The sequence below is a fragment of the Scleropages formosus genome, chromosome 23 (genome assembly GCF_900964775.1).
Source record: "Scleropages formosus chromosome 23, fSclFor1.1, whole genome shotgun sequence".
Lineage (NCBI taxonomy): Eukaryota > Metazoa > Chordata > Actinopteri > Osteoglossiformes > Osteoglossidae > Scleropages > Scleropages formosus.
In genome coordinates this window covers 21,352,588-21,362,167 of record NC_041828.1, presented here as the reverse complement: position 1 = coordinate 21,362,167, position 9,580 = coordinate 21,352,588, and the positions used below count along the sequence as shown (strand labels likewise).

The following is a 9,580-nucleotide window of genomic DNA, read 5'->3' as shown; positions in this document are numbered from 1 at the left end:
CTACATGTATATTGGGAAAGTAGACAATTTCAATGTTGCTTCAAGCAAAAAAATAAAATAAAATAAACAAAATGAAAGTCCTGGGATGGATTGGCATCCCGTCCAGGGTGCACTCTGCCTTTGCACACTGTGTTTCAAGGATAGGTTCTGAACTAGCCCTGCATCAGACAAGTTGTTGAAAAAATGTTGAATTTTTATAGATTTAGATTTTTATAGAATTTAAGGCATGAAAAACTGTAGCACATCTGTATTATTAAGCTTGTATTGTTACATAGTTGTATGAGCAACTGGATTTGTGTTATAATTGGTTACCTTATGTCTCTATGGTTCCACAGTTTGTAACATTTAGTTTCCATGGCAACACATTAGTAACATTAACCAGTGAATATGATTTGATTGTTAACATTCTGTGTGAATAAAATAGCAATTTGTAGAGTTTTCTCTTCCTAGCTGTAACATTCTTGTGGAGAATTGTGAAGGCCTCTTTGTAAAAGAAATTAAAATAGAATGCCTTATGTTATACACTGGCTCATAACAGTCAAATGAAAAATTTTGGAAAACAAATAATTTGCAGTTTCTTTTTAATAGCATAATTTCTGTATGCAGCAGAGCAAACGTGGCCTTGTTTATGCCGAGCTGATACACATCTCTGAATCGCAGCCAAAGACAATAGGAGCATGAAAGAACCCTAATGCATACAGCTCATTTCTGGTAAGTGTCATAATCAATAACAACATGAACTCTGAGCATGTTTATGGGATGTATCTTATAACAGTCTCTATTGAAAAGAGGTCTATGAAAATTATGCATTTTTATGTTCAGTGCTTTCAAACTGCGTGGTACTCTGGCAGTTCCCAGCCTGTTTTGCTATAGGTTTAAATCTGATAGTGGAGCTGCCATGTTCTCCGTATGTTTGTGTGGGTATTGTCAAGTTGCTTCAGTTTTTTCCCACGGCCAAAAGATTTATTTCAAGACGATTGGTGGATTCTAAATTGCCCTTAATGTGTAGATGTATGAGTGAATGAGTGTGAGGCTACCCTGTAATGAATGGACTGGTAATCCGTCCAGGTTTTGTCTTCTGGGATAGACTTTGGATCACTGTGACCCTGGCTTGCAAAAGTGATTAATGATAGATGAGTTATAATTTTAATTTAGTTCCACATCAATAAGAAATAATAATAGAATTGTAGTTGTCTTGCTGTGTATTTTTTATTTATTGTAGCTGTATTTCAGATGCTTGCAAAACCTAACCTGTTAAGAAATAGAGGGGTTTGTGTATCTTTTAGTAGCTTTTACTGATGGTGACTCAGTTTTTGAAAGTGACTTGAGTTACAAAAAAACATGAGAAGATTAGTACAGTTTTTAAAGTGAGGACCAACTTTTTCTTGTTAAGCCCGTATGAAGGATTCTAATTGTAGTTAAATTATATGACAAATAATTGTATAAGTATGCTTCAACAATAGATTTGTAAGCGATTGTGCTTTTATATGAAAAACATAGAAAATCCATTAAATCCCTGCAGAACAAGGTTCTGCTTAACAAAAATTTGATACAGTACTATATGAAAACAAGTATGTTATAGCTTACATTTAGCATGAAGTATGGACCTTCTACCAGGCAGCAAGTAAAATTTACTACAGAGACAAAATGTACTGTAAGTTAGCTGGACTGTTATGAAATACAAATGAATATCTGGACATTGGACAAATTTTGGATGCTGGTTGTGCTGCTGTTTCACAGTGCCTAGATGGTCTGAGACATGTGAGTATGAGCCCTGCTATGCCTGAATGGAGTTTGTATGTTCTCCCTGCATTCGATGGGTTTCTTCACCCAGTCAAAGGCATTTAGTGCAATGGTAGCCTGAGTGAATTTCCCAACAGAGTTTAATAAAGTATGATTTGCCAAAGTAGGTCCACGTCAAAAACGTGGTCTGTTTAAAACATAGTCCATATTACTTGTCTCCTGACCAATGTGTAAAGAAGTCTGATAAAATACACAGGTGTGATCATTGTATTACTTGCAGTGTCTTTATTTTGGGATTTTGTTAATTTTTAATTTAAACTTGGTGGGACCACGAATGCATTCATTTTTGTCCTTTATGAAATCTGACTGCTTTTAACATTTTCTCACCTAAGTTTGATTTCACAGAATGAATTCAGACCACTAAGAGTGGCAAACTTGTATATGCAAATATACATAAAAATGAACAGCATGTTCTTTTAAAAAAAGTCTTTACTCTCTACAATGGCTGAGGCTGCAAAAATAATTATTACACACTGAATTAATGTACACACATACACACTGTCTGAAACTGCTTGTCCTAAATGGGGTTGCAGCAAACCGGAGCCTCACTCGGCAACGTAGGGCGTAAGGCTGGAGGGCGAGACGCCAGTCTGTCACAAGGCACCCCAAGCTAGCTAGACTTGAACCCCAGACCCACCAGAGAGCAGGAGCAGGCACAGGCCAAACCCGCTGCGCCACTGCACCCCCCCCTTAAATTAATGTAGCATTTAATATTTAAAACCTTACCTGTGTATTGACTTGCTGAATAAAATGTTTGCTTCAATTATTTAAAATGTGAAATAAATGTATCTTTTATTTGTACAGGTATTTTTTAATTTTAAGGATTCTCAAGACTTCAGCAAACTGTTTAAAAAGTTACATTCTCTGACATGATGGAGAAACTGATGATCTTTCTTAGAAAAATCACCTCTGAATCCACAGTGGAGGAACAAGGTATGAGTGATTTTTTTTGACAATTTGCTTGTATGAGCCAGTTGCAGAAAATCATGGCATATATTCACTATTGCATGTCCAGTGTAATACAGAGCATAGGAAATTTGACTGATTTTGTTATATTGAATGTATTTACCTTTGAAAAGTAAATTGGTATTGTTTCTAGTGTTTTTGAATGTTTTGCTGGTAGTGTTAATTACTTATGGACTGGTAGAACCAGTTTATGTCTCAATTTACAGTAGATGACTGTTACATATGGGGGGCATGTCCATACACACATCCGCATTCATATATGTGCCTCGATCTCACTATGTTACAATGCCCCCATCAGCACCAGGCTTTGCGGTATGATGGTATCTGGTGCGACAACCAGAATCCAGCAGAGCTTGATATTGACACCCTTGGACCGTTACTGGAACACAGTAGCCAGTGGGCTTTCCTGGGACCAGGAGGCTGGCTTACTCCTAAAGTATGGTGTTCCCAAAGGAACTAAGGCTGGCTGGGCTAGGACTGGAGATGTGCCAAAACGTGAGGCCCTGACAGGCAGGTGGGATTTCGACAGTTGTTCAGGAGTGGTCCAGGAGTTGTGATCCAAGGTCCACTGTGACCAACTCTGTTCTGCTTGCTGCACCACCTCAGTCAAAAACAGCTACTGGTGGCAGCAAAGCTATTCAACCATTTTCCTTGGGAGGGCAAGGATGAACTTGGCCTGAACTTGGCCATCAGCTGCACAATCGTATACTCGCCCTGCATGTTTGGCTATAGCCCCTGGATATAGAAGTCATGCAGTTGTTGGCCAAAGGCAGAGAGCTTTTCAACATCTTCATAGCGCAAGTTCTGCAGCTTCTTCCTGTGGCCCAAGCTCTCTACAATTGTTGCAATGAGCATTCCGTAGTCAACGGTGTTGGCCACTGTGTCCCAATTGGCTGCTATTAGGGCTCCGCTGAAGGCAAAGAGAGCTAGGTAGAGGGCCCACTCTCATTCCGGCCAGTGTTCACCAGATTGCCTTTGGTAGACATCTTTTTGCCAGCTGTACTTTGGAAGGCAAGGCCCACCTGGCTGTCATTCAATTATCAAGGCCAGTATCTCTGATTTTGTGTCAGTCTTCCTGTTGCTGTTGCTGCATTGCAGTGAGCTGGCTGAGGAGGTGAAGCAGAGGCATGTTGTCCATGTCAGTTTGCTTGTTTTCCTCTATGACACTTTCCTGGTTCTCTTCACAAGATGATCTGAAGACCCACTCTGTGAAGTCCCACAGTAGCCTTTACTGTTCTTACACTGAACAGGGACAGGGCTTCTGGAGGAGCTGACAGAATCAATACAGCCAGATAGTAAAGATTGGAACTTCTGAACTTCTTTCTGGTCACTGATCCCTCTCTGAATCTTCCTCCACCAGTCTGCCCCTGCTCACTATAGTTAGATGATTTCTAACATTATAACTAGTCAGATGTATGGTAATGGGACAAATAGAAAAGGTGCTTGCTAGGTGCCTGTGTGCAATGCCTATATGTATATCAATGTATGTATGTATGGACATGGATGTTGCGAACGGCTAACACTGCCCCCCCTTCCCCCCGCCAGTGTGTCACAATGAAAAAATGAATAATAGTGAAATTTAGAAGAAAAATAGCTTAATATAAAGACAGTAATGAATACACAAGGAATTCTGGATTCTCTGCTGGATTGCTAAAAAGCTAAAGAAATGTTCTAACATGTCACCTTATATGTACAGAGTCTCCACTCAGTAGTTCACAGAATGATGCAGTGGATACTTTAGTGGTATCTCCATCCAGGATCAGGGGTGTGACCTCCCCACCATTCCATTATCTGAATGTTTCACCTGTTGCCCTTTTTTTACTTCAACATCTAAATGATGAGTAAGTTTATATTCTTTGAAATATCCTTTTTAAATTAAATGCATGTGAAAGTAAAGCAAATGCCTTTCTACTCTCATAGGGTAGGTGCTTTTATTGGTGTCAGAGTAATAAATGAGTAAAGTAAGTAAAATGTCTTTATTTTGTAGGGAATGGGATAAAGTTGAGGATTGCATGCACAGCTCTGTAAGTTTGGAGTAGAATTACAGTAATACAACTGAAATTGTTAAACATAATGGCCAGCACAAACTTGTCTTTAAGCATTAGCATGTATGAATAAATTAGAAGTGATTTAAATCTACTTTGTTTTAATTCATTGCCTCATTTCCAGGGAGACAAATTTTTGTAACTTTTTTTGTAAGTTGATCATTTTCAAATGAAAGACAAAGGTAATATAATGTGAGAGAATAGTGTATGTTGCCTGTTGTTGCGGGCTACGGAGGTCACGTACTCGAGTGCTGTAAGACCCCAGCTACCAGATGCCGTGGCTCCATCTTGCCTTTTACCCAATGCCCCGTCCTGTACGATTTGCTTATTTTGTCTTTCTTCTGTCCTCATAAATATTCCATTTCCTCACTCTAAACGCATTTTTTTGGGAATCACTAGCTTTATTTTAATAACTGAATCCTGTTTTGTAAACATATAATATGACCAGTGAAAAATGTTAGCAGCCTACACATACTGCAGTTGTATTTAAGGAGTGTATTGTTTTTGTTTTAATAGCCCTACTCCCTCAGTGCTGGACTGAATGCTGAACTGCTGTTCAATGATGTGCTGAATAAAATGTTATTACTATTATTTGCAGAGTGGAGTTAAATGTTAATAGAAATCCACAAACAATATAATATTCTGTATTATAACTTTGTTCATATGTGCTATTCAATTCAAATCTGGAAATTTGCAGACCAACAATACACACAGACACACACACACACTTTCTGAACCGCTTGTCCCATACGGGGTCGCGGGGAACCGGAGCCTACCCGGCAACACAGGGCGTAAGGCCGGAGGGGGAGGGGACACACCCAGGACGGCACCCCAAGCGGGACTCGAACCCCAGACCCACCAGAGAGCAGGACCCGGTCCAACCCACTGCGCCACCACGCCCCCATCTACCAACAATACAAAGGGCAGAAAAAGTGAAATATTAACAAAAAGCCCTCATTTGCACAAAAGAAGAATCCAAAGTTTTCCTTTTTTTAAAGCTGTTTACCCTTCAGCAAGGTACTTACCCTGAATTGCACCACTAAATGTACACAACTGTGTAAATCGGTAAATAACTACTTTGTATGCAAATATTGTAATTTACCTTAGAAAAAGCTACAATAACTACATGAAATATATGTGTGCATCACTACAACAGATGACGAGAAGTCAGTTCGCCAGTCTGTGTACAGATATTTCAGAATGGGTGTCAGAAGCTGCCAAAAGAATTACCTTGCCAGCACTTGCTCTAGTACTGGATGTCACCATCACTGACAGCAGACCTTCCTCCCCCATACCAAGGTCAGAATGACTGGTGTTCTATAATTTTATTCTTCCTGTCTGTTATGTCTTTGGTCCTGTTTCTGTGTCATTGCTGCATCCCATAATCAGGCATTGTTTCTGTCGTTTGTGTCAAAAAATCTGTTGAATTCAAGGAGTATAAACTGAAATGAGCATATGTAGATAGCTAGATATGATGATGTATATTCTGTTTTAATTTGCTGTTTGCAATAATGCAATAATGCTTTTTTCTTAAAGGTATTTGCGTTTTAGCTAAAATGTAACTAGTGTCATTTGCAACGTTTGTAACAGTTCTGAAGAGTCTTCTTTGAAATCAGCAGCCCAGACTACATCGGAACTCTTAAATGAGGAGTTAGTGGAAAAAGACACAGAGAGCAAAGCCATCCCAGAACCCCTCCAAACTGTTGACATTTCCAAAGCCACCCCAAGTCAGACTTCTTCAATCAGCCTAACCAAAGATTTAACCTCCCAAAAGTCTTCCTTCTGCTCTCTGACCTCGCCTTTGAATGTTGTCTCAGCAGCATATGAAATTGTAGAGTCTTTTATGGATGAACTGCAGAGCTATCCAGAACCAGTCTTATCTTCCCATAGCAGATCACAACTTGGATCTGACATTTTCCTCACTGAAAGTGGGACTGCTGGCAGAGATGTGATACAGTCTACGAGTATTGCATCATCTAGTGGTTTAAATGAATTGAATTTAACTGAAGCTCCTTGTCACCAATTTTCCAAAATGATTTCACATGACAGCAAGGCTGACTACAGAGCTCCATTTTCTGCTGTTAGCTTTCCATCGGAAATTTTTGTCAAGCTCTCTGACAAGGAATTCCAGAAAACAGCAAGACGAGCAGTGAGTGAAGTTCTCAGATCATCTAAGGTTGTTCAAAGTCAGATATCTGTTCCTTTATTAACAGAGGACATAGCTGGTGCAACAAGTGCTTCTGTTTCCTTAAATATTGATGCAGTTGTTGATTCTGCAGCATCTGACATTGTTGAAGTACTTGTTGAAGACCTTCATGACTTATCAGAATCAGTTCGCTCATTCACTCCACAAAGCAGCACCCTTTCTGAATCTACAACTATACTCAGGTTGCCTGCATTAAGTGTGTTTAAAAGCTTGCAGAGAAAACTAAGAGACATGTTCACCCTCCATCCGTTGTCCTTTCCAAAAACCTCTCCTTCCCAAGTTCCCACTTCTGTGGAGTCTTGCAGTGCAGGAACAAGCATTGACAGCTTTGATTTGGAGGCAGACACTGCAATTACAGGGACTGAACGCATGGCTACAAATATTGTGGATGTGATCCTGAGTAGAATTAGTCAAGATGCAGAGCAGATGGCAGATTCCAAATCACCTGAAGAGAGAAAGTTGGAGATGCTTCTCTCTACAGAAACCATACACCTTCTGTCATCTGAGCTTGTTGACAAGGTGTATCACCTCATTATGGAGGACAGCAGTGCCCTTCCTGTTTTGAGAATAGCAGTCCACAGGATCAAGTCTGACTCGGCACTTTTAAAGCCAGGAGGTAGTGGAAGGTTGGAGCTAGCAAGAGAAGCTTTCTCAGAACTAGTTTATGCCTTCACAGAGAAGTGCTTGAAACAGCTCTTGGAAGAATGCCTTCGTCTTCTTCCACATGACTTAGCTAAATGTGAAGAAGATGTAGTTTCAGCCAGTGCATCTGAAACTGAGGTAAAAGCTTTGACCAAAGCTGTGAGTCATATATGGGGCCAAAGAGTAATCAGTAGATATAATTTTTGTACTTAATGGTACAATCCAAGTTTTGTTCATATGCATGTATACATGTCTACCTAATGTGTGGGTATCATAAAATATATGTGGCGGTTGTAGTGGTTAGAGCAACTGCCTTTGGACCTGATGGACTCAGGTAAATCCCACCTTCTGCTCTAATCTCCTTGAGCAAGGTGCTTACCCTGAACTGCTGCTATAAAATTTACTCTTGTATGAATGGGAGTATAACTATTAACAGCTTAACACTGTGAACTGCATTGAAAAAAAAAAAAAGAATGACTAAATGAATAAATGATATAGTATGTGTATATACACAGTAAAATGTATTTTTTGTGAATCATTGTTGCTTTTAAATTTCTTTTCTTCTCTAAGGTTGCATCCACAAGAAGTACAGAGAGATGGAATTTTGGACAAAGTTTGATATTCAGAACACTGAGGAGTAAGGTAAAAGAATAGTTTGTGGTGAAAACAGATAACCCTTATTTACCACTATCAAAATTTATGGTAAGCAGTTGCAGCCATAACATTTTTGAAGGTAAAAGTTTCTCGATACCTCATACAGTTGTGGTCTCTTGCTTTGTTTATAATAGAAGAGCAAAGCGCAACCTTGTTCAGCAACTGAGGACTCCTGATGAAAGTGCTAAAAGTAAGCAAGGTATACTTTCCTTTCAGTATTTTGAATTTGCAAAAGTGATATTGCAGATGGCCAGTTGCTGCATATTTGATTCACTAGTTCTCTTCTCTATTGCAGCAGTTCAAGGTACTGAACTTCCCTTGACCCACTCAAGTGAGAAGGATCCACCATCACCTTTACTACAGAAAAGGCAATTTAATCTTTACAAGTGCTGTATCAACCATCCAAAATTCAAGGAACTCCAGAATGCATATTTACAGAAGAGGACAATAACAAATAAACAAAATGCACACAGGATGTGTAGAATTAGAATGACTGATGATCTTTTTTCTCCACTAAAGAAAATCTACTGATCCTGTACATTTTACACAAACTAAACATGCTGTGCTCATACATCACTTATTTCTACATATACTTTAATCATGCTGTACTCATGCTGCACATTTACTGTATTTATATTTTATGTGTACTTTACATTAATCAAACTCATACCATATATCTTCTTTATGCAAAGTGTACACATACTGTACTTATCCTGTATCCAAGTACTTTGCACAACATATACAAAAACTTTATTTATAATACTGTAATTATTTACATTTATTCATTCACCAGACGCTTTTCTCCAAGGCGATGTACAATTTATGCACTACACTAGGAGATGGGAGACAGAGTTGCAGACGTGATTCTTACGTAAAGTTAGTTTCTTTCCACTATATCCACTGATGTTCGTTGCACAAGTAGGTGCATAAAACTCAGAATAGACGATTCCCGATCACCTTCCTACAAATTCTTTTTTTTTTAAGGTACACAAACATTTACGTACAATACAGGAGTAGGGGCTGTGTAAAGGCTTATCTGGGCATGATCATAAAGTTATAGTGCATGAACATTTACACCTTGCATGAGCTTAAGAGATCATGGGCAAAGTGAGTCTGGGCGAGGTGAGACCCTTCTTAAATGTGGACAGAGTTTCAGCAGTTCTGAGTGAGAGGAAGAGGTCATTCCACTACAATGGAGCCAGAACTGAGAACCTCCGTGCTTTACCTTTTATGCGCGGGACCACCAAGCGGGCAGAAGTAGACG

The 9,580-nt window shown here is 39.3% G+C and overlaps 1 protein-coding gene across 8 annotated transcripts; it reads left to right on the top strand.

Annotated features, from left to right (window-relative positions):
- The first annotated feature begins 423 nt into the window (after positions 1–423).
- LOC108927848 (uncharacterized) lies at positions 424–8,784 on the top strand. Of its 8 annotated transcripts, none has more exons than XM_018741439.2 (9): positions 424–711; positions 2,608–2,736; positions 4,466–4,610; positions 4,757–4,793; positions 5,971–6,113; positions 6,405–7,800; positions 8,233–8,304; positions 8,451–8,506; positions 8,615–8,784. In XM_018741439.2, the coding sequence occupies exons 2-8, from the start codon at positions 2,673–2,675 to the stop codon at positions 8,490–8,492; spliced, it is 1,899 nt and encodes a 632-aa protein (XP_018596955.2). In that variant the 5' UTR covers positions 424–711; positions 2,608–2,672; the 3' UTR covers positions 8,493–8,506; positions 8,615–8,784. The 8 variants fall into 8 exon arrangements, 7 of the variants coding, with proteins under 7 accessions (XP_018596955.2, XP_018596952.2, XP_018596954.2 ...); XM_018741436.2 differs by having other exon boundaries at positions 8,612–8,784; XM_018741438.2 differs by having other exon boundaries at positions 8,451–8,515.
- The last annotated feature ends 796 nt before the right edge of the window (positions 8,785–9,580 follow it).